Genomic DNA, 24,492 nt, shown 5'->3' with positions numbered 1-24,492 from the left:
CTGTGTGATGTCATTTCTCCTCCTCTCCTGGAGAGGAAGGAGCATATAGTACTTCCTGTTCCTCTCTCTTCCTTTGATCAGCGTTGGATGCAAACATGCCTCTGTTTGCTCCAGCTTTAAGCATATGCCTGAAGCTGGTTATACTGTAAATATAAGTATTTTGCCTGCATAGTTTTTACTGCTGTCATTTTTGAGAACCAATGCGTGATTATAAAGTAAGGAATCTTATTTTAAAATTTCCTTTGCAAGTTGTTGCCTTTGTTAAGTGGAAGAAGAAGCGGGGAGGCCAGGGCCGGATTTTGGTTTGATGAGGCCCTAAGCTATGTCTAGCTGTCCTTTGTCAACAACAATTTGTCTCTGTTTTTTGTGTTGAATATATGCTATATCAGGAGTCGGCAAACTAAGGCTCGTGGGCTGGATCAGGCCCAATTGTCTTCAGGATCCGGCCCGCAGACTGTCTGTGGATCGGCATAGGGATTTTGTTCATTTGGGCTGCTCCATTCCCCCCCCCCCTGCGCCATTCCATTTCCACACACACACACCGTGGCGGTGCCTCCTCCCTCCCTCCTCCTGGCTTCTCCCTGCCCTGCCTAGAGAAGGAAGGGGGCTGGGCTGAGCTGTCTGAATGCCATTTTAAGCAGCCCCTCTCCGGAGCCAACCCTTTCGCACTGCTCATCTTCCCTCCGCCGCCACCGCCCCGGTGCTCCTGTGGGCCAGAGAGCGGAGCGGATGAGCTCGCTCTGCCTACCCACGAGAAGCAGCAGTGGTGGTGGTGGTAGCGACAGCGGCAGCCCCTGGGAAGGTAAGCACAGCGGCTGGGGCTGGGGCTAGGGGAGGGGGTGGGGAGGAGGACTACTTGCCCCCCTTGCCTCTTCTTCCAGCTCCCCCCCACCCGATGCCGCTTCTCTGGCCTGCCACAAAGTCTAAGGGACAGTGGACCAGCCTGCGACTTAAAGATTTTGCCGACCCCTGTGCTGTATGGTAATTTATGGACCTAATAGGCATCTAAAGCCATTTGCACATAACAAAATATGTATTTTATCAAAGTAATTGTTGAACTGAAATACAATTAAGAAGAAGTATATTAATAGTGATTTTTTGGGGGGGGGGCAAGAGAGTGGGGCCCTAAGCTATAGCTTGTTTAGTTTATACGTAAATCCGGCCCTGGGGAAGGCAGCTTACTTTGTAGCTAGACTTGCTCAAATGGAGCTTTGCAGCCTAGTTCCTATGCTTTTAATTTTGCTGTCAAGGATGGGATTTTTAAAACTCTGTTCAACCCACACACACAGGAGCCTGAAGGGATAAATTGCAATTAATATATTCTCTCCTACCCTTTAAAACCCACCCCACAATTCATGTAACTGATGTGGGATTTTTCAAATTAGCCAGAAGCCAAATAATAATCAGTTAAAAGTATTTGCTTGAAAGCCTAGAAGTAAGAGGGTGAACATGGGATTATGGGACAAGAGTGGGATCAATTCTGCTTCTCAAGCTTCATTGCAACTGGACCAGGGCGGAGATACCAGTACTTGTAGCAAACTGCTCACCTGTGCAAAGCCCAGCTCGCATTTAAGATTGTTTAAATCTGCTGAACAAAGATTAGAAAACACAAACATCTGTGGAAGGGCTGCCTGGTATGCAAATTTTAAACAGCAGGCCTTAAATGTATACAGAGAAATTTGCCTTACGTTGAACATGCCTGCATAGCTGAGTCAGAATGTGCTGGAGTTCTTTATGTAAGTTGCTTGGAATATAGGTTACCTTTCAGGACATAAGTGGGAGGAATAAACAGCTTTTTACTACACTTCACAGGTCACCCTGACTCTTCCTGGGTACAGGATCATGTGGGGAAATGACAACCTGAACAGACCACACAGATACAGCTAGCAGCAGATAACAGGGACTGCTGTGATCCAAGAAGCTGGTGAAAGTCTTGGAAGCTGGTGGCAGCTTCTGCTGTCTTAATTCAAATACAACCCAGGGAAAAATGTGTCTGGCTTGTATCTGTGTCTTGCTTGAGTTCTGAATGCAGTGGTGGCAGTAAGAAATGGCTCAAACTAGGTACGTATCTTAAATCCCAAGTTGTTCCTCCCCACACCTAAGCATATTATATGTTTTTACATGAGCTGGGATAATGGCAGTTATCTAGCACCTAAGTGATCAAGGGGAGAAACAGAGATGGAGCAACAGGTGGTTGTATCTGGTGCCTGCTCCCAACTCCTTGCAGTCCTATGGTATGGTTGGATGTTCTTCCCCAGGGCCCCATAGCATGGTGGTAATGCTTAAAAAGAGAGAAAATGTCGGGGTGCCGACTGAGCCAATCTTAAGACTTCGGAGAGAAGATGCAAATGGGTGAAATCCAATGCAAATGTTATCTCCACTTCAGAAGCCCCGAAACAGTTTGTATTATAAGCCATGAAAGGCTCTTGGTAATACTCATGGAGAGATGAACAGGGACGCATCTTCTCTGGACAGTCGCACATTGTTTGCCTGCCAAGGACTCGCTCTCCTTCTCTGAGGGCAGCTTTATAGCCACTCATTGACAGATCCCGTGATGTGTGCTGCAGTGTTTCTCAGATGTTTTGGACTTCCACAACCCCCTTCCAAAGTTATTCTGCCCTCTGGGATCCTACGACTCACCCAGCATCAAGCAACTGTTCCATAGCAGAATGGGAAGAGATCATTGAAAACATAAACTCCCCACTTTCCTGAGTCTTCAGGTTATGGTAGAGGTGCCCGGATCTGTCACTTACCATTTCTGAGTGCTGCAGTTTAAGCTAAGCATAGTGAAAGTCTCTCTCTCTCTCTCTCTCTCTCTCTCTCTCTCTCTGTGTGTGTGTGTGTGTGTGTGTGTGTGTGTGTGTGTGTGTGCGCGCGCATTTCTGTGCTCACTACGAGGATATTATTATTATTATTATTATTATTATTATTTGCCTTAGAATTCAAGAGACATATCCCTTAGCACAGGCTATCTGACCCGATTGGCTCCAACTGTGTGGCTATGAGAAAAAGAAGGTTGGCCAGGATAGTGCAGGATTTGGAAGCCATCTTGGATTTGATTAAGGGACATCAGTCTTCAAATATCTAAAACAGGGGTTGTCAGCATGGTTCCTACAGGCACCATAGCACCCGTGAAGGCTGGCCTCTGAGTTTTCTGCTTAAAAAAATAAGAACCTCTCTAGCCCTTCTAGAAACAACATCATGGGACAAAATGTGCAGGAGTGTGGTGTGGCCACGTGTGTGTGTGTGTGTGTGTGTGTGTGTGTGTGTGTGTGTGTGTGTGTGTGTAATGCTGGCATGATAAGCATAGAATTGTTGCAGGTGGCTGTTGCTCTATTTTATGTTATGCCATGCTCCCCGTGGCAGCCATTTTATGGCTGGCATGCCCAGCACTATCTCAAAATTTGAAATGTGACCACGAAACCTTTCAAAAAGGTTGGCGACTCCTGATCAAAAAGGATGACACTCGGAAGATGGAACAGAATTTGTTCCTCCAGGGCTAGAAAAAAATAGCTGGAAATTTCAGGGGAGCAGATTTCAGCTAAACGTTAAGAGAAACATCCTCACAGAACAAGCTGTTCAGCAGAGGAACAGGCGGCTTCCCCAAAAGGCGGGGAGCTTTCCTTGGCTGGAGGTATTTAAGGAGAGGCCGCATGGCCATCTGCCACAGATGCTGTAGCTGCTTCATTTAAAAGGGGATTAGACAAATTCATGGAGGATAAGTCCATCCATGGTTACTAGTCATGATGGCAGCGTAAGAGGCCTCTCTGAATACCAGTTGCTGGGGAACACGAGCAAGAGAGGGCTCCTGTTGGGAAAGAATGCTGAACTGAACACTTCTACCTTGTCAAAGCATCACCAAAAGAGAGGACAAAGTATGGTGCATGTCTGCAAAAAGGGGTTAATTTGTATGTAGGGAATGCACATTTAGAAACAACAATTTTGATTTAAATGCAATGCATCTTACTATATTTGGGAAGCCTGTGGAGAGCTGTAGCTATAGGGGTGGGGGGTGGGGAAGGCTAGCCATGTTTTTTTATCCTGGGTGAATCCTCCAGAGGGGCACCATTGAGACTCCCAGCCTGTGTGTGTACACAAATGCACATGGGGTGTGTGTGCCAAACTGGGTCTTTGACCCAGGTGAAATAAAGCCTCATTTCACTCCTGGTCTGTGACTAGGTAACCTGAACATTGTCCAGGTTGCTACCTGTCGACAGGTAACTCTAAAAGGTCCTCGTACTTATGAGGTTTTTTTTTAAAAAAATCTGAAATCTGGGCTTAGACCAGGCAACCCTTCAAACTGAGGGCTGACTATCCTCTGGTGCAGGAGATTGCTCCATAAAAAATGACACATGACCACCCTAACTAGATAGACTTTTGTCTTATCTGGGTGGGTTCTTCTCATGTCCTTATCCTGTCCTGCAATTTACACGTGGAGCAGAGGGTTGGACAAGATGGCATTCAGGATTCCTTCCAATTGTATGGGTTGGAAAACACAGTGGGGCGAACCCTACCTGTTGCACATTGGCCAGGTATCTAAAGCTGCCTGTTTGTGAAGAAAAGCCTCAGTGTAACTCTCCACTGAAATGACTGAGTGAGACTGTCCTGGTAAATGTTGAGCTGCCTGTGCAATAATAGTTTGTGAAAACAAGTACCTAACAACACAACACAAACATACCTGATTTACAGATACCTAACTTCACAGAAACAATCGTTTCCATTATTTATATGCGCTCTACGCTTATCAGTCAATATTGACATTGTGTTGTAACCACCTTTACCAAGTGATCCCCTTGACAGGGTGCCATGGTTGGAATGCACTGCTTTCTGTGGTGCAGTGATCCATGCTTGTCCTTTTGATGTAAACCACTGTGTAAGTGACCAATCTGGTCCCATTAGAAAAAGCCTCACAGAAACCTCTTCAGTGGATCTTCCTTTTGTAGCAGTGAAGACAAGGCTTATTTAAAAAACGATTCTCCCTGTCTGCATCTTCCATTCTTCCCAAACTAAATTGTATCTGATTCTGATTGTCTTAATTGCTTTTAGAGATGAGTGCCACATCTCTGGCCTTGCTCACTTGAAAATTAGAAGGACAATAAATATCCAGAAAAGATTACTGCATGATCTTGCATAGCCTCTAACACTCAATCATAGTGCATAATAGGTCTGTCTTTCCTATTATTGTAAGAAAGGAGAATGGTTATGACATGAGTATCGAAGGAACATCAATGCCAATTTTTGCCCTGTCTAACAGAGCCATCTCACACGCAAACACAATCCATCATACTGAAATGGGTTTAGCCAGACCTGCCTGGCTCAGCTGGTGAGGAGCACTGCAAATGTACCTCCTCAAATGGAAGCTACTGCAGGTGGCATCCCCACTGGAAGTGGAGAGGGTGAGAGCAGAGCTGGCTCCTGAGCCAGCCCTCCTCCCATCATGTGACAGCAACAGGCCCAATCATCACTGAACCAGCCTGGGATCTGGCACAGCAAGGGGTGTGTCCCCCCGCCACACCCTTCCTTTCCCCCTGGCTGGTGTGAGCAGCGGTGCTTTGCCCATGCTGGTTTGGATTGCAGCAAGCCCAGGAAAGTGAAGTGTCCTGTAGTATCAAAAGAAAACCTTTCACAGCCATTGAAATGTAGCTTAAGGTTGACTTGCGGGTACAAAAAAGAGAAAAATACCCTCTTCATTTACGCGAACAAGTGACTGTTATTATATTATATATTTATTTATACCCTAGATTTCTCCCTGACAGGGACCCAGGCTGCTTGAACATGGTAACTGGTTGCATACTCTATGATATCTGGCCTGTTTTTTTGGTGTTCGTCTTCAAGTCTGGAGGAGAGGAGAGGTTTGGATTCCATTACTAGTGGATGAGCGCTTTAAAGGGTTTTGTTTTATTGTATTTTTATTTGATGCATTTTGGTTTTGAATATCAAGGTGTCTTGGTTTTCATGGATTTGTAAGCGCTTTGAGACATCTTCTTGTGAGAACATTGATGAACAGTATAAATAGCTCTCTTACATTCAAAGTGAATTTTGTATTTGACAAATGGTATCTAATCTCATCTTCAAAGGGGAAGATGTGAGATGTGAACAAGCTCACAGTGTATGGCTCTCATCTCTCAACTGGACAAAGGATTAGGCCAGACCAGGCCTGCTTTGTTAGGATATTAATACCAGATTGCTCTTAATCTGTTTGCTTAGGATTTGCTAGTTTTATGATTGTACTGGAAAGGTGTTGGTTTTATTTTACTTTTTTTCCATTGCATTGTACACCACTTTATTATTATTTTAAAGTGTGGAGTGACATAAAAACAACATTTAAATGCTTATATTTGAGGCACCCCAAGCAGCTGCAAAGAAAATGCTGATCATAATATCCATTGCTTGATTAAATGTTTTTGCTTTCCCCCAAGTTGCCACTTGGGCTGGCTCTGGAAACAAGGCCATTTGAGACCCAGATGGAAACAGGCCTGCCATGCAGTCTTCATGAAGTGCTTCCCCACCCCAACACCTGTGGGACTTATAACAGATATATTGTTCAGCACAAACGTATTGCGATCAGAATACAGTACAGTATTAATTCGTTCCACGGGTCTTTTCTTATAACGAAAAAATTCGTCTAGCGAGTCCCATAGGAATGCATTGAATTTTTTTCGAATTGTTTTTAGCCCATAGAAACGCATTAATTGAATTTCAATGCATTCCTATAGGAAACCGCATTCGTCTAGCGAGGCAACCTCCGCTCAAAAAATCCTTTCGTTAAGCGGAAATTTCGTTAAGCAGGGCGTTCGTTAAGCGAGGCACCACTGTAGTAGGATGGACATTCCTATAAGCCCACAGAACTTTTGAATACTTGGTGCAACATAGTGGCTAACAATAAGTGGAGTTGTGTGACTGTTGCAAATAACTCAACAAATGTTTGAAAACCTCCAGTCGCTCTCGAAGGCTGCCCTCTTATTCCAAATGAACTAGGAGGAAACCCCCTTTAATTCACTGGGGTGGACTTTGCTAATCTTTGATAATATGGTGCCCTGAGAGAGCCCCAAATCCGGCACCCCTAAATGGATCTTCTCAATTTTGTGCCCCCTCATCTCAGCGCCTGGTGTAGGAGAACCACCCGCAGCGTGATAAATCCAGTGCTGCTTTCTTCCTAGGAAACATCATAAGTTTTGCGCTCCTAGTGACCCTCCAGGATGATTTAGTCCTCCACTTCCCACCAGTCTCAGCCAACATGGCCAATGCTGAGAGTGATGCTGGGAGCTGTGATCTAACAATATCTAAAGGACATCTGGTTGGAGTGGATGGAAGGTGTTGGGGATATAGACAAGCCACTCTTCCCCTCCCAGCAAGATAGAGAAAGGAGCATAATATCAAGGTGCTTACAGTGTTGTTTTATGCGTTTCTTTCTTTATTGCCTCCGTAGCCCACCTTTTCTTCCAAGGAGCTCAAGGCGACATACATTATTATTGTTTATTGAAAATATATACCACCCTATACCCGGGGGTCTCATGCTTCTCGCTCTCCCCGTGCTACCCCCACAATAATCCTGTGAGGTAGGTTAGGTGGGAATGAGCTCTGCGCTGGTACCTGGGAAGCGCTGGGAAGGAAAACTCTACCTCGACGCTGCCTCGCCGTTTCTCGACGCAGCGCAGCTTCTCTCCAGCCTCACCGAATTCAGCAGCGACCCAATCAAGCCCCGGACTACAATTCCCAGCATCCTTCTCCGGACCGTGCACGCCGGGCAGCTGCGGTTCTGCGGCGCCGCCTTCCCCCTTCCCACTCGCGGGGCGTTCTCCTGCCGGACGGGCTGGGCATCGAGGCTCCGTGGGACGAGCGGGCACCCCGGTTCCGCCAGCTCCTCGCCGCCCCGCGGCGCCCCGGGCGAGGGCGGCGTCCCGCGTTCTCCCCAGCCGGAGAAGGGGGAGTTTCCAGGAAGTGGCCATATTGGATTCATTCAGTTGCCTCAGCCCAGGGAGGAGGAGAGGAGCAGCAGGTTCCCGGCAAGACGGCTTCCTAGATCCCCAGGAGGAGGAACCCCTTCGCCTTTCGGCCCCTGGATCTCCTTGCTATGGCTGCGACGGATCTGGAGCGCTTCTCTGTGAGTAGCAGCCGCAGCAGCCCCAGCAGCCTTGTCTCTAGCGAGGAGGGCAAGGGCGCCGCGCGCACGTCGCTCCCTCCAAGCGCGCGGGGGAAGAGCTTAGAGACCCCAGCTCGCGGGGGCTGCGCCGTGGGAAAGGGCTCGCCGTGGGGGAGTTTAGGGACAGGACTCTGGGCCGCGCCAGGGCTGCCCGTCTGAACTAGGCTGAGCTTGGGGTACCAGGGATCTCCCGGGGAAGGGAGTCGCCTTCTTCTGCAGAAGAGGCTGCGCGCTTTGGCGCACTCTCCAGCAGGCAGGCGTGTTGTCACTTACTAACTAGATTGCCAGCCACGCCACGAAACACGCGTTTGTCAGGGGGGGAGGGGGGGCTTGTGCCTTTCTGCCAGGATACAAACGATGGAGGGACTGGTGGGGGGGGGACCTGTAGTCCTCAGTGAGCGCGACTCTGTGGGAGTGTGGGGCTAAGGCTGCATTTCCCACCCCTCTTACCTGGGAGTAAGCCCCGCCGAATTCAGTGGGGCTTATTTCTGGGTAGGGTTGCAGCCTCCGGGGGGGGGGAATTCCTCCAGGGGTTTTGTACAGCTGCACCAGGCGCCAAGGCTGCTGCCGCCGCGGTTTATTGCATGTGGCCTGCACCCAAGGAGTGGGCTGTCGTAGGTAGTCGGCTAAGACCCACCAGCCGACTTTCTCCTTCCGAGTTGTCGGGGATCTTTCCATTCCGATGGACTTTTTGCCCTGCTCTGCAGTATTTCTTTAGGCTCTGCGGCAGGAGGTCGGCAGCTGGCCTTCAGGAATGGAAACAGCAGCTGCAATTCAAAAAAAGCGTCCTTGCAGCTTGATCCTGTGCATGTTTGCATGGGCTCGACTCCCACTGCTCACCTCTGAGCACGTCACACTGAAAACAAGGGCTGTTTCTTGTGGGTGTTGTGTGCAGGAACTCAAAGAGATGAGCCTCTTTCATTCTGAACCAGCTGTAGCCCAAAGGGGATTTTTCTTGGTGCATTTAATCCTGATGGAGCTGGAAACCTTTGGCCCTCCAGATATGCTTTTTAAAAACAAAAACAAAAAAACCCCTGCTATCTGTGGCTCCATGATCAAGGCTTATGAGAGTTGGAGTCCAGCTACCTTAGGAGGACCACAGGTTCCCTGTCCTTGATTTAATAATTCTTGGGCAGGGAAGTCAGATGCTCAGCAGAAGTCTTACCCACAAAGTTGGCTGCCAATATATTGCTGCAATTACTTATGCAACTGAAAACTTGCAGTGCATAATAGAGAGAAGCAAAAGTGAGCTTTTCTGTTTGCTAGTGGCTTTTACTCTGTGTTAGAAACTGGGAGAGAAAAGCTAGGAGCCAAATGGCTCCTGTGACCTGGGTTGTGGATGCCAAAACAGAATGTCTAGTTGCCATTGGGTGTGTGGGTGTGGTCCAGCAACACTTTTTATTTATTATTTTATAAGCATGAACTAATACACAGTTCACATAAGTGACATACTGTTAATATCACATTTTTAACAGAAATTGTTAATACATGTTTAATTTGGTGTTTACAATAAAAATATTGGTACAATACTTTAGTTTTCAAAACACTCTACTGTATTCTGAACATATTGTCTATCTTTAACATATACTTTGAGACTTCAAAGCACATACATTTCAGTAACCCTTGAGTGTCAACCAGGTGCAAAAAATGGCACCCAGACTTTTTGAGGTGCTCGCAAATGGATAATCTTTAGGCACGAAATGCACCTGGCACCCTGCTAATTTCGAACCTTCCTTTTACTCCAGTAATGATGAGCAGCTGTAATTATGGGCCAGAACCTACCATTTCTACTGAGGCTAAATAGTATCTTCCTATTGACGTAAGTTGATTACAGTATAGAAATGTGAATTGTCTGTTGGAAGTCCCATTTGTGCCGTCGACACTGCACACATATATATCACATTATCTTGGATGTGAGAGTATGCAAACACAGTTCAGGTAATAGTTCAACCCTCTATCAGCCTTGAATTCCTCAAGTCTGTGATATGCATTCGGGCAATATACATGAATGAAATTTCATGTCCATTATGCATTTAATCACTCTGTGCTGTCTCTTTCAGACACTTTTTATCTAGCTCTGTGAAAGAATGGGAGATTTATTTCCCCATAAAACCCTGGGATATGCTAGTTTTATGTATGCCTTAGTATGCTTACTAAAACAAACAACTTTTTTTTCTTTCAGAATAATTTTTTTTAAAAGCTGATTGTCAAACCTCTGTGTGTGCCATTATCCTGTCTAGAACACAGCCAATGTTTTGTTTGAGTTGCCAGATGTCTCTGGCCATTGCAAATCCTTAATTGTGTAAATGTTGGCATCTAAACAAGACAGAAGCCAAGGAATGGCTTTCTAAGCCAACACTGTGGGTGTCTCTGAATGGCAACATCATTTAAATGCACATTTATGAAGCACAAACTAAGACTGTGCCTTGTAGTGTGTTTGAAATGTCAGATGGAAAGTTTGGGAAGTGTTTTGTATATTTATGTTGGGTTTGCAGGAACCTCCTGTTAAGAAGAAATGAAACAATTACAAAATATACAGCTACCCTTATATATACATTGTGTACATATAACCGTATACATTGTATAATCTCATTGCACTGTATGAAAGGCACAGGTTAGTTAAAATGATCTGATACTGCCTTGCATCTATGGGTTTCTAACTGCTCATTTGAACAATTATATTGTTTCCTTCCTGGCTTTTAGCTTGTGCTAATTCATACTGTACAAGCATTTTCCCTGGCCATCTGGAGGTTTATTTATTGTGTTGCAGCCTATGGCATAAGTCAAGTGGAACTCTGTGTTATGAAAGGAACCAACTCAGGGTTGGCAAACTCCTGCACGGGGATTTTCTGAAGATGCAAATTCTTTAAATGAATGTAGGGTAATATTCAGAGGTGTCTTTCTGCTGGCATAACAGCCATCCCACTAGCCGGAAGCCTTGTTAATAGGGTAGTCAGTGGAACATTCAAAACCGATTGGTGGTGTGCGACGACATTTACAGGTGCAAAATCTATAGTGCAACTACGATTGTTATATATGACAGTTAAGCTGGCACTGTTAAGGGTTAAGTTTGTTAGGAGTTGCTGGGAATTGTAACTCTTTGAAGGGCAAACTCCTGTGCCCAGAATTCTTTGAGGGCAAGAATGTGCTTCAAATGTGCTTGAAAGGCACAGTGTGTACACAAACTGGTAGCTGATGCCTCATAGGGGGAAATGAAAAAGGGGAGAGGCATTGTAATGGGTGCTAGAGTGAAATTTATTTATTTACTTATTACATATCTATACTGCCCTTCATCAGAGGGTCACAGGGTGGGTTATACAATGTAAAAACACAAAAATACATAACATAGTAACAAACAAAAACAATAACTCCACGCCCAGTTTAAAAGGCCATAGATTGTTTAATTAGCCAAAGGCTTGAGAGAAGAGGAATGTTTTTGCCTGGTGCCTATACCGTGTTTCTCCGAAAACAAGACACCGTCTTATATTTATTTTTCCTCAAAAAACCCACACTATGGCTTGTTTTCACGGGATGTCTCCCCCCCCCTCCTCCTCCTGCCGCGTCCGGCATTGCTGCTGCGCCTATCACTATGTCTTATTTTCGGGGTATGGCTTATATTCCTTGAATGTTTAAAAATCCTGTTACGTCTTATTTTATGCCTACGTCTTATTTTTGGAGAAACAGGGTAGATATGTCACAAAGGCGCCGGGTGAACCTCCCTGAGGAGAGCGTTCCACAAGCGGAATGATGGAAATTGCATTCATACCCAAGATATACCCAAAGAGGCAAACACTCCAGTCCAGTAAGCTGAGCTAAACGGTGGTGCCTATATACACAGGAGGACAAGAGGTATATCGGGACCTTCTGTGGAGTTTTAGTGTGAGGGCAAAACAAAGTAGGAGAGTTGAGATTAAAGAAAAAGCACAGTTAATCTGATGGGTAAAGCAGCCTGAATCAACAGGGCTTGCAGCATTTCCTCCTGAATGGAAAACTCTTCCATGTGAGGGGGATGGGGAGTGGAAAAAGTATCATGTGATGATCACATGTCCGCTTCACTGATTGCATGCACACATGTACGGAAGCTGCACTTGCCCATGTATGTGCAATGAAATGCACATGTACGTGCCACACTGTTGGTTGCAGTCTGCATGCAGTTCGCATTTGAAACAGTCCACAGAGAAGGACAATCCAAAGTGAGAATGAAAGCATGCAGTTATGCGCAGGAGCATAAACTGCTGTTCTTGGGTACATCAGGCAAATCTTGATATTGGAACAGGCACTGTGAGATTAATGGGATTTCCTCTGTCTATGCACACAGTCAAATTGTGCATCTTGAAGTGCCTGCAATGTGGACCCCCCCTCCCCCTCCCCAGGCCATCATAATGATGGAATTTCACTAGTTATAGCATAAACGCCAAATAATTGTGGCAATGCCAATTCTTTTGAGGGGAGGAATAACTCAAAAGTTCTGTTGTTTGTTGTTAGTGTTGAAAGCACATCCATGTAGGCATTGATACAATGGGAATAAAAATAAACCGAGTTGAGGGTTTTGCTAAAACAGCAAGCTCAAGTCATTTGTATTCCCTTCCAGCGCCAATGCCTTGAAACCTTGCCAGAAACTTGCTTTCAGTGGTTACTGTGTTTCTATTGAGAGTAATTAGCTTGGAGGAAAATTGTTCCCGTGATAATGTTTGAACCACTCAGAATGCAAAACAAAGCACAAAAGTACGGTAAGCGCTGCTCAGGTTTTTGCATTTGTGTGGCGTAAAGAAATCTAAAACATCCTTTCTATTAGGTGAAAGGTGCAGGCAGTGTATGCTGTATAATTGCTACCAGAAGCCAAGCTGGATGGGATTTGTGTAGGTTTAAAGCTGCCATTGGCGGTGTTCAAAAGCTTATATGTTACTGTAGAGTTATTCAGGAGGAATTACAATGATGACCAACACTTTTTATTTTCATGTATCGGGAATAGCTTAACTTCCCAAGCTCAAGTTGTCATAGCTTGAGCTAACATAATATATAGAAATTCCTTTCTCTCCATAGTTTGAGTGCATCCCTCCCCTAACATCTCCTCTGTCCCTTCTCAAATCTCTAAACAAAAATGTTGAGTTCTGGGACCTGTTCTAACATTCTACATTAGTTTCAACCCCTTATGCAGCTCTGGCTATGGGGAGAAAGTAATGCATGAAATGAACTGGGCTGTGTCCCATTTATCTGAGTGCTGCACAGTCTATCCTTCAAATCATTTTTTGATTCAAAACTGGGTGTCTGTGGTGGTACTGGATTCAGCAACCTGGCTTTCGCTCTCTCTCCCCTCCCCCCCCCCGTTACTTTTTCCAAGGACCCATGCTAGTTTGAACATCAAGCACCATGTCCCTGAATTGCAATACCTTAGGAAGGCCCTCTGTCAAGCAAGAGGAGCTCTGTGTTAAGTTACTATGAAATATATTGTGGGGGTTGTTCTGCATTTTGAAAATTAAATTTAAAGTATTGTTCAAAACAGTTTGTTTTTCACTATCATAAATTTCGGGTATGTTTGTGTAAGACAATGGAATGTGAATACCACCCCCCATCCCCTGCCAGCCCCAGTTGTTATGTAAGATTTTGCTGGAGCATCAGTGTGTTCTGTCTGCCTGTGACCTTAATGATGGCCTTTGGAAGAGCAGATCAATCCTAATTTAATTAGAGATGTAGCCAAACTGAACATCCATCCCTGCATGACCATGAAGCTTGCTAGGTGGCCCTGAGCAAGTCACAATCTCTCAACTTAATCCACCCTACAGGGTTTTGTTGAGAGGATAAAATATAAATCTCTGCCCCATAGTGGCACAGACATGGATTCTTTAGTTTTGTTACATTCTCAGGGCTGATAACCAATATCTGCTGTGCACACTTGGAAGCAAGGTCTAAGGACCTCCATGGAAGCCACTAGAAAGTTAGCATCCATCCATACAGTTTGGCTGCCCATTACGTTGGCTGGCTTTGATTTAGGTGCTGAATCCCTTTCCTATCCTGTGAGGCCAAAAGGGAGGGCAAAGAGTTGATTTGGTGCTCATAAAACATGGTTGAATAGCTACTTCACAACTGCACACCTGCTCTGACCCTATGAGAATTACAATGCAAGCCTACATTTACAGTATATAAAGAAGTAAGCCTCCTTGAATTCTGCGGGACTTGCTCAGAGTTAAGTGTGTGTAGGACTGCAGACTTAGGATTTCACATTTTGAATGTTTTCATCTTCATTGCAATAGCTGGTTTAAAACTCTGGCTAATTCTGAAACCAGGTAACCATAGTTTCCCAGTTTGGATGAATGAGAAGGTATGGCTAGTTGAAAACTTCCCAGCTTACTGCAGTGTATGCCAAGGAGTGAAAAGGTGGCCAAATGACAGAGAGCATGAGCCCAAGGGCTTGTGCATAGAGTCATACCTTGGTTTAAGTACGCTTCGGTTTGAGTACTTTCAGTTTAAGTAGTCCGCGGACCTATCTGGAACGGATTAATCCACTTTCCATTACTTTCAATGGGAAAGTTCGCTTCAGGTTAAATACGCTTCAGTTTAAGTACAGACTTCCGGAACCATTTGTGTACTTAAACCGAGGTACCGCTGTATATTGGCTTGTTTAAGCTGAGAAATGATTGTCAGAACCAGGCCATTATGTTACTTCTATGGGGGAGTTCTGAGCTTTTTAAATACTACTACTACTACTACTACTACTAATAATAATAATAATAATAATAATTTTTTTATTTATACCCCGCCCTCCCCAGTGAGAGCCGGGCTCAGGGTGGCTGACATCAATAAAATTACAATAAAACATAAAAGAAAGAAAAACAATTGATTAAAATGCAGATTAAAATACAATTTAGATTTAAAAATTGTTTTAAAATGCAGCCTCATTTTAAAATGGCCCAAATCAAAACCCAAAGGCCAGACGGAACAGCTCTGTCTTGCGGAAAGATGTCAAATAGTAGTGATCATTGAACCCAAAGCTGTGGTTGAAATAACATTTGACTCTCAATACACTCAGCACTCCCACAGAAACCCTGCATGACCTATAAGCCAATGTCACATGGAATCCTGATGAATAAGGACTCCATCTCACACAAACACCCAGTAGTTAAGGTCTCATTATTAAGCCATTATTCATGGCCACAGAACTGGAAGTGTGGAATGCATCTATTAAAAATAATTGTCATATAAGTGTGATGTAAAGAGTGTATCTCTGCTGCTTCTCTGCAACTCATCTTGGCCCCTTTCTCCTTAAAACTTGATGGGAGCAACTTGGAGCATTTTTTTCTTGAGCCAGAAGTTTAAGCTCTGCCCTGCAGGGCTATAGTTGGGCTTCGGGATATTTGGCGACCCTTCTGAGCACATGCGAAGTGCCTTTTTGGCACTTCTTTCATCATTCACAATGGGGATTTTGTTCTGGGTTTGTTTGTTCTGGGTTGTTCACTTTGAGATGGCTATATCGTGTGCCTGAGGCCCTTAATACACACAACAGACATACGTTGGATTGGGCACCCTTACGAAGCATGTCGCTCTTCCTTGTCAACTGTTGACTTTTCTAAACCTCCCTCCCACATTAGATTGTGTGGGTTTGGGGTTTGTTTTTCATTTTTCTTTGGGAAGCTGCCTTCACTTCCCACACTATGTTTAAAACAAGCCAGCCCCTCTCCTCTCTCTACCCCCCTCACCCCCACGTTGCTAAATGCAAGATGTGATGGAAGGAACTATTATAAGAAGCTGACAACTGATGTGGCACAATCTGGGGAGTTGGGCTTGTTCTGCAGGGCTCCCCCCCCCCCCCGCGCTAATGGTTTTATGCTTCACCCTCAGCTGCTGAGGTTTGATGTAAAGCTCTTGAGATGATAGGGTGTTCTTGGCAAATAAAGGAGTTAGAAAAACATTTCAGAAATGTTACCAATAGCTGAGGCAACAGTGTGAGAAGAGGTCATGTGTGTCTCTCTCATTTCATAACAGACCACAACTGTGAAATGTTCTGTGGAGGACTGCTGTGGGAAAGTTGATGGCTGTGATTTCCCTTTTGAATTGCCTTGGAGCCAGCTTGGGATGCTTCCTACCTCACAAAAGGATATAGGGCAAATAATTTCTTTGCGGAAAAGGGAGTTGAGCCAGAGCTGTGCTCTTAGATTTCCCACCACCACCACCGTGGAAATGGGATGACATGAGCCTCCCTAGATATTCTCTAGGAAAGGTGTCATATATGTCATGTCCCCAAAGTGCCTGTTCTCCAATCACCATCTGACTAATTTGTTGAGCAGACAGCTTCCTTGAAGGGATCTGGCATGCATAAGCTGGTGCCTTAGCCAGATTAAAATCCATGGTTGCTGGGACCCTGCACTTCTCCTACAAAGGGTACAGGTCTTGTCTTGTCTCTGATGCCTCTTACTGCTTGGGTACCTCCTATCAAGGGCAGCATGAGGGCATGGGTGGGGTTGTGTTGGCAGGGACAGATGGGAATTGTAGATCAAGTCATCTGGGCATCACTAGGATGGTGAAGGCTGTTCTATCCTCTTCTTGAGCAGGGAGTTGGAGCACAGACATGGATCATCCCTGCAGTTGCACAGCACTTTCCAGGTTGTCCTAGAACAGGCATAGGCAAACCCAGCCCTCCAGATGTTTTGGGACTACAGCTCCAATCATCCCTAGCTAACAGGGCCAGTGGTCAGGGATGTTGGGAGTTGTAGTCCCAAAACATCTGGAGTGCCGAGTTTGCCTATGCCTGTCCTAGAACCTTAGAACCGCAGTGTGACTGATGCAGTGCAACTTGCAAGCCCTTTCAACTGCTCCCTTCCCATCTCTAAACTTGGGGTGGGGAGCAGAGAGACAAGACGCGCACGCATCCTGTTTACCACTGCATGAGTGAATTTATGGATTCATGGCCCCCTTTTTCCACTGCTTGGCCCTGCGAATTTAAGGCACACATCACCTACACCTGAATGGCTATGTTTTATTTAATTTATTCATTTAACGTATTTATATCCCAGGTGTGTTAACTCCAAATATTTTTCAGAACTGCTTATGAAACAGACATTGAGATTAAAAGGGAAAACGCCAGCAACACAGGTAGTTATTAAATCCACATTCGCCGTGTTCAGGGTGGCTTACTCCTAGGGAACTTGGTACTATATGATTGCAGCCTTAGCCTACATAATTGATACAAGGTACATGCAGAACCTTTGTCTTAAGCTGCAACAGGAGATATTTATATTCTAGTGTAGACTTGTTTAAACCTGTGCCTAGGAGAGAACTTGAGTGAACAGGAGATGAAGGGCAGTGATAAGTGGATAGTATTTTAGTCTTGGACCCGAATCCCCACTTGAACACAGTGCTTACCTTGGGCTGCTGCTTTTCTCTGACCTGCCCTACAGTTCTGCATGGATAAACCTTCTCTACACCACTCACCTTGAATGTCTTGGAATGTCTTGGATTTGTCTTGAGAGTTTTGAATGAACAACTACTTAAGGATTTGAAATATTTAGATTTCAAATGTGTATCATTGTGTTATTCTGTTGTCGAAGAGCTTTGAGACTGGTGGCGAAGGGTGCTTTTAGCTCCTTCGAAAGTTCGACTGAGCAGGGGCTTGCTAGCAGAACTGACTGTGGCCTTTCATTTCCCAAACCAGACGCTGTTTATCTTTTCCAGCATGTACTCATTTGGGGAATGGAATTCTTGTTCTGCTGAAATCATGAACTTTCTCATCCTTAAGGTCATTCTGGAGGAAATGTCTTTCATTTTTTTGTTTCATGGTTTCCCTCTGTTTTTCGCTGACTTCTCCAAGGTCCAACTTACGTTTGCAGGAGTATGTTCTGTGCAGCAGTGATAAGAGGCCCAGTTAATTTGGTATACCTGTATCTGGCCCTTGCCACTTGAGGCTGCAGATGGGAGGGTCCCCAGATTTCACCGCTCCTCCAAATAAAAATAAAAATAAATCCCTGAACATGACAGGGGGAGTAGCGCTGGTATAGTCTTCTTCCTTGTATGTTATTTTTCTAAGAACCGTAAAAAAAAAGTAAATAAATAATCAAGAGCCTGCCTGCTGAAGTGGCCCAGGTCCAAGACAGATTTACCACTTTAGTGAGAACTAGACCAGAGCAAACCCTAATTTTGTTCCCTTGTGCTATCGCAACATTAGGCTGCCTTGTATAAATACAGCAACAGATCAGAAAACCTGATTAAGTGCAACATTCTTTCACTTTGTGTAGGGTGGGGGGAGCATCATTCCTGAAGCCTTACCCATCTATACAAATACTTGGATGGCTATTCTTGCAGTGTGCACACATTGACAGGGGTTAGAGTTTTGACCTGATCTGTTTATCTTTGGCTTATTTGTCTGGTCTAGAGAAGGGAAGCGGGGGACCCAGGTGGCGCTGTGGTTAAACCACTGAGCCTAGGGCTTGCTGACCAGAAGGTCGGCGGTTCGAATCCCTGTGACGGGGTGAGCTCCCGTTGCTTGGTCCCAGCTCCTGCCAACCTAGCAGTTCGAAAGCACGTCAAAATGCAAGTAGATAAATAGGAACCGCTACAGCGGGAAGGTAAACGGTGTTTCCATGTGCTGCTCTGGTTTGCCAGAAGCGGCTTTGTCATGCTGGCCACATGACCTGGAAGCTATACGCCGGCTCCCTCGGCCAATAATGCGAGATGAGCGCGCAACCCCAGAGTCGGTCACGACTGGACCTAATGGTCAGGGGTCCCTTTACCTTTTAGAGAAGGGAAGAGGTACCATAGTTTTGATCTATAGATGTCTGTCAGGTTTTACCATGAATGCTTTTAGAAAACATTGGAGAGGATTCTGGCTGGGGGGTGGGCAGTGTAAAGATATTTGACTGTTGTAAAAATGTGATTCTTCTAGAACTGCTAGCGATATTAATTAGCACCTCTTGCAATTTGTGCCAAGGGGAACAAAGGCCAGGATTAAAAGAGAGCTGCATAAATGTCAATATATATACAGTACATAGGGAGTTTCAGGTTTCCCCTGCTCCCATTTAATTCCTCTGCACTGTGTTGCTGTTCTCCTCTGAAGGGGTTCCCCTGGCACCTTCTTGAGGATCACATGGGGCTGTAGTGAGAAGGGGGCAAAAAAACTTCTACATGAACAAAATGCCATGCATAGCCTTTTGGATCCCATTCAAACTCTCCTCCCCAAATTTGAATGAACCTGGAGTCTATCCTTCGTATAGGTAAGGAAAATATTATAATGCAAAATTCCAAAGGGTTTTTAAATACTTATGGCATAATGTAATCCAAGCATGGCCAGTTAGAAATGTGAGTTTGTATTTTGGTGTTGTATTGATGTGTACAATAGTGCCCTCTTCTTCTATAGTCAAATACAGGTGTTGTTGTTGTTTTTACTTTGCATTCATGCCTGCTATTGAAATTAAAAGCTCACCAAATGTCCCATTTGTCAGTGTGTGTGAGAGAGAGCAGCTCTCCGCCGTCATGAATGGGATGGGCAGCTGCCCATGTGTGTGTGCTTGCAATCAACTTTTCACTGTCATGAATGGGAAGGGCAACTGGGAGAGCATGTGTTTCTGGACTGAGCAGCTATTTCTTTCGCAACATAAGTTTTTAATACCTTGATCATCCTTCAGCTATGCTTAGCATTGAAGAAGTCGGAGATTGAGCAATCCAGCACATACCTAAGCAAAGATAAGTGACACGTTGTTTGCTTTTTAAGGTGAGTCCAGAAACAGCATTTAGATAAAGAGGCTCAAATGTAAGACCAGCTTGCTTGGTAAGAGCCCCAGCCCATTGAATAGCCTTCCACAAATATGCTGGGACTGTTGAGGAGAAGGCATTTTTGCCTTCCAGAGAACCCCATTTTGTCAGCATCAGAGAAGTGCTTCTAAAAGATCTGAGTGGCACTGCTAATAAAGCTCTTGCTTTGCTGAGCAGAAGTAAATATTTTCCTCTCAATGTTTGCTGTTCTAATGGGTACAGCAGAATATGAGGATGAAGTTGTTTTTGATCCCTTAAAGCAGGCATCCCGAAACTGTGGCCCTCCAGATGTTTTGGCCTACAACTCCCATGATCCCTAGCTAACAGGACCAATGGTCAGGGAAGATGGATATTGTAGTCCAAAACATCTGGAGGGCCACAGTTTGGGGATGCCTGCCTTAAAGGAAAAGGAAACAGCAAAGTAATGGGTTGGAACTTGTGAGCTTGGTGGGCCAGCAAAGAGGTTGATTATCTTCACATTCCTAGTGAACCAACTTTTTGCAACATTCGGTGTGCATTTAAAAAACATGACTTCCGGGCTTCCGGTTGATCACGCCATCTTGCTCAGACGGGGGTCCGCTCAGCGGAGCGGACCTCGGCGCTTCAGAGGTGGAGGGAATCGCTCCAGCGAAGCGAAACCTCCTTAAAAGCCCCAAATCGAGCTTTTTGGGGACGGATTTTGCCTGGCGGCGCCAAAAGCGGGCTCTCTCCTCCCCGGATCGGCTTTGTTTAAGCCCCCGAGAGCGAGGAGGTGAACCGCGGCGGACAGGCTGACACTGCTGCTCTGAGAGCGCGAAGCTGCGTGTCTGGGAAGTGGAGGCGGCCAATTCTTCCAAGAATATTCAGCAAATGAATAGACTGTGAGTAATTTGGATTGTTTGGAATTTAAATTAAGGCTATAATTTGGACCTGGGAGAGAGGGGGAAAAGAGGAAGCCACCCCCCCCACGGTAACATAAGAGACAGTAAACAGAAACCCGAAGCCGTAAACAGAAGATTTTAACTTAAAAGGATCCCTCAAAGGCATCAAGGAGAATCTCCCCTAAATGCAGGGTAAAAGGGGAGAGAGACTGTGGTTGTGAATACCCTGCAGAAAGAGGTAAAGACTAAGAAAGACCTTTCTTTTCCTCGGGAGCCGGCAGCCCAGACAACCCAGTGAGCTGATCAGGATTTATAGTCAAATTTTATTTCTATCTTTATTTCTGGACTTTTTGGAAACTTCTTTTTGGTCTATATGCTTTTGAAATGTGAGTTCGAACTTTATTTATTTTTTTTAAAAAAAAGACTTGAAGAATGCAGCCAGCTTGTTAAAATGGAGATCATATTCCACCCCATGTGACAAGTTTTGACCTTGACAGGATTGAACTATGTCAACAAAAAGGTACTCGCCTGAGTTTCAGCGGACTGTTTTGACCTTAATGTGGGAAGCAAGAATAGAACTATGTCAAGAGGAGACACAACGGCGAGAGTTACAGCAACAATTCCGGATGGTGATGGCAGAATATGATTTCATAGAGGATGAAGCTATTGAAACTGAAGAAGATGAGAGAGAGAATGACAAGGATGGAGACTGTGATTTGGAAGAAAAAGAGGAGGATGAGGACTGTGATAATATAACACAAAATGAAGCCCACCAGGAAAAAAATGATGTTTTTACTCTACAAAAAGTCGGATGGAGTGCCTTCCCTTCGAGGGGGGCACGATTGGATTTACTGGAACTCCAGAAGGACCACAGGGAAGAAGGAAAAATCAAGCAGAGAAGAGAAGAAGCTCAGGGGTCTGATATGGAGGCCTGGATGGCAAAAGACTGTAAACAGGGGGTGGGGTGAAGGGAAAGTGAAGTAGTGATTGTAAGGATGGGTTAATAGGATTATAACTGGACTGCTGACTATGGAACTTGCTGGATTGGTGGGGTGGAGCCGGTACCCGGGGGTGTAAGGTTAGATTGGGAATAGTTATAGGTTCAAAAAATGAATTGATTCTGGAAAAAGGTGAAAATATGGAGGCCTATAGAGGGGGTAAAAATTAGGCACGGGAAGAAAAAATGGGAGTTTGATTTTTCAGTGATTGGACATTAGGTGAAAATGATAATAGTTAGTTTAAAAGTGGGATAAGCTATAAAGGTGTATGTTATAAAATATGAAATTATGAAACTGTTGAAGATGATAAATAAGGGAGGAAAACCGGGAAAGGGGGGAGGGTGGGGAAGCCCACAAAATATGGTTTAACAATTATGAATTTATGATGAATTTTTTTTGTCTTTTTTCTTTTTTGTCATTTTTTTTCTTCTCTTTTTTCTCTTTTTCTCTTTTTTGTATTCTTTTTTTTTTTGGTATGACAATAGATGGTTGGATGGATGACCTCCTGCGTACTGCCCTGGTTCGCTGGAGCTTCCTGGTGGCAGGGGGGGGCTTCGGGGGCAGGGGAGGGGGAGGAGGACAGAAATTCAATCATAAAATGGACCACCTCTGACTGTTCACCTGCGTGGGATACTTCTGTGGCAGGGGAGGACCCATGGGGGGTGGGTGGGAAGAAGGTGGAAAAGGTGTTCATATATGTACCATTCTATGTAATTTGTAAAAACAATAAAAATTATGTTTAAAAAAAAAACATGACTTCCCCCAAGGAATTGTGGGAATTGGAGTTTTTTCCTCACAGAGACACAGTTCCCAGTATCCTTAACAAGCTACTTCCCAGGATTCTTTGGGGGAAACCATGTGCTTTAAATATGCCTCAAGTGTGCTTACCGGTAAAAAGTGTGGTGTGGATCTGCCTGCAGATACCTGTAGTTAAAGGTACAAGAGGAGTATGAAATTTCTGTTGATACATTGACTGGAGAAGTTTTGGGGAGGGGGGAATCAGAGAAGTCAATAAACATCCCACTCTGAAGTTTTTTACCTAGAGGCAGACTTTGGTCTTTCACTTTTCAGCGGCATATCGTGAGAGGCCAAAAGTCCTGTCCCTCCCCCCCCCCCGGCCTGCCTCCTTCCTTCCTGCTCAAGTTGGCTACAAGTGTTGCTTAGCACAGATGCAGTCTGGGTTTTTGATGCTTGAAAGCATTTGTTCCTGAATGGTGAATGAACTGATTCTGAAACAGCTTCTTCTTCTTCATCATCATCATCATCAAATAACTGATACCTACTTAGTTTCTGACAACAAGAGATCTGCTGCACAAAATGAATGGAACTTTGGTTTTCATTGAACAAGCTGCTGTAATAACTTTAGAGGGCCATTGAACGGCCTACCAATATGAAGGTCACATTTGGCAATTCATTGTGGGCCAGAAGACTACAGCTAATTAGCAATCATAGCTGCATGTAATTAATATAAACCATTGCCTCTAGGCCACCCAAATTCCTCAGTAACTGCATGCAACAGTCCTTCTTGAGAGATATATTTCTGCTCTGCTTACCCACACCCTGCCTTGTGAAACAGTTCTCAAACTATTCTTCCTCCCCCCTACCCTCTCTGTGTGTGTGTTTCTCTGTTTCCGTCTCTCAACTCCAGGCTTGGATTATGATGTGACTGCTTAACCAGTGACAATATCTTTTGCCCAATTACTGTACAAAATACCCAATCTATCATAATCCTATACTCTTTTTATCAGGGTCTGAATTATCCCACTGAGCCACAGGATGGGATAGTTTGCTAAGCTGTTAAAACCTTTCATTCAGGAAGCAAAGAAGTCTTATTTAAATCAATGCCATTCCTTTGGAACAGAATCAGAGGCATGTGCCACAGAAGGAAATGCAGAGTGACTGAAGTAGTTTCTTTCCTGCTTTGCAGATGTTGTGGGACTGGAGGAGATCCTTAATTTCCCACTGGGCATATAGTTTTTCCAGTGCCTTAGTCCAATGTCTGGAAGTGGTGCTCAAACTCTTTGCTCATAGGCATAGTCTTTGCAGCCTTTTTCCATATTGAAAGGCAGAAATTGGCTTCCCCTTGTGTCCTTGGCTGGTATGACAGAGGGCTTTCCCCTTTGTAGGTGCTCAGGCTACTATGCATGAGGTTTGTTATGAAAAATATTCGTAATGAAAACCTGGTGGTATATTAAGGTAGGGGCTGGCCTGGCACACAGCAGATTGGGATCTACTGGTATATTTCCAGGGGGTTGCATTAGATCAGCAAGGGGTTTTCCTGAGTCCCAGCTGTTTAAAGATTAGCAACAACTAAATAATTCCCACACACACACATCTAAATTAGGCTGCTGAAAAGAAGAAAACTAACCAGGAACAGATATTTGTGTGAAAGGACTGTGCCCTCAGTTCAGTTCAGTTCAGTTCTGATCTTGAAAAATAAATTCCTAGGCTTGGAATGTAGTCAGAGGCACCCTGTTGTTTTTATTTTATTTTAACCGTGTGGCTTTTGCTGGTACAGTAGTTCTCATAGAAAACAAAGTTGATTTGACAACCATGAAGGCTTCCTACCCCTGCATAAAGGGATTCTTGACACCTCTATAAAAGCTTGACAACAGTAAATGCATTTGCTTCAAAATCAGTTCTGAACATCATATATTTATTGATGCCGGCAGGTTTCTTAAAATAAAAAATGGTGGGTGTTGCACATGCTTCACCCCAATGTATCCTAGCAAGTCCATGATTCTTGAGTAGG

The 24,492-nt window shown here is 44.7% G+C and overlaps 1 protein-coding gene across 4 annotated transcripts in view; it reads left to right on the top strand.

Moving 5' to 3' along the window:
* Positions 1-24,492, top strand: part of SEPTIN8 (septin 8) — a 67,372-nt gene that overhangs the window by 12,221 nt on the left and 30,659 nt on the right. For 2 of the 4 annotated variants that reach the window (XM_060271686.1, XM_035105399.2), the window contains exon 1: positions 7,771-8,104. The exons of the other annotated variants lie outside the window; for them this stretch is intronic. In XM_060271686.1, the coding sequence (XP_060127669.1) occupies positions 8,075-8,104 (30 nt within the window). In that variant the 5' untranslated portion in view covers positions 7,771-8,074. Of the gene's footprint in view, positions 1-7,770; positions 8,105-24,492 lie in introns of those variants that run through there. 4 annotated transcript variants of the gene reach the window in all.

This window comes from Zootoca vivipara, chromosome 2, assembly GCF_963506605.1.
Source record: "Zootoca vivipara chromosome 2, rZooViv1.1, whole genome shotgun sequence".
Lineage (NCBI taxonomy): Eukaryota > Metazoa > Chordata > Lepidosauria > Squamata > Lacertidae > Zootoca > Zootoca vivipara.
This window is presented reverse-complemented; position numbering and strand designations above follow the sequence as displayed.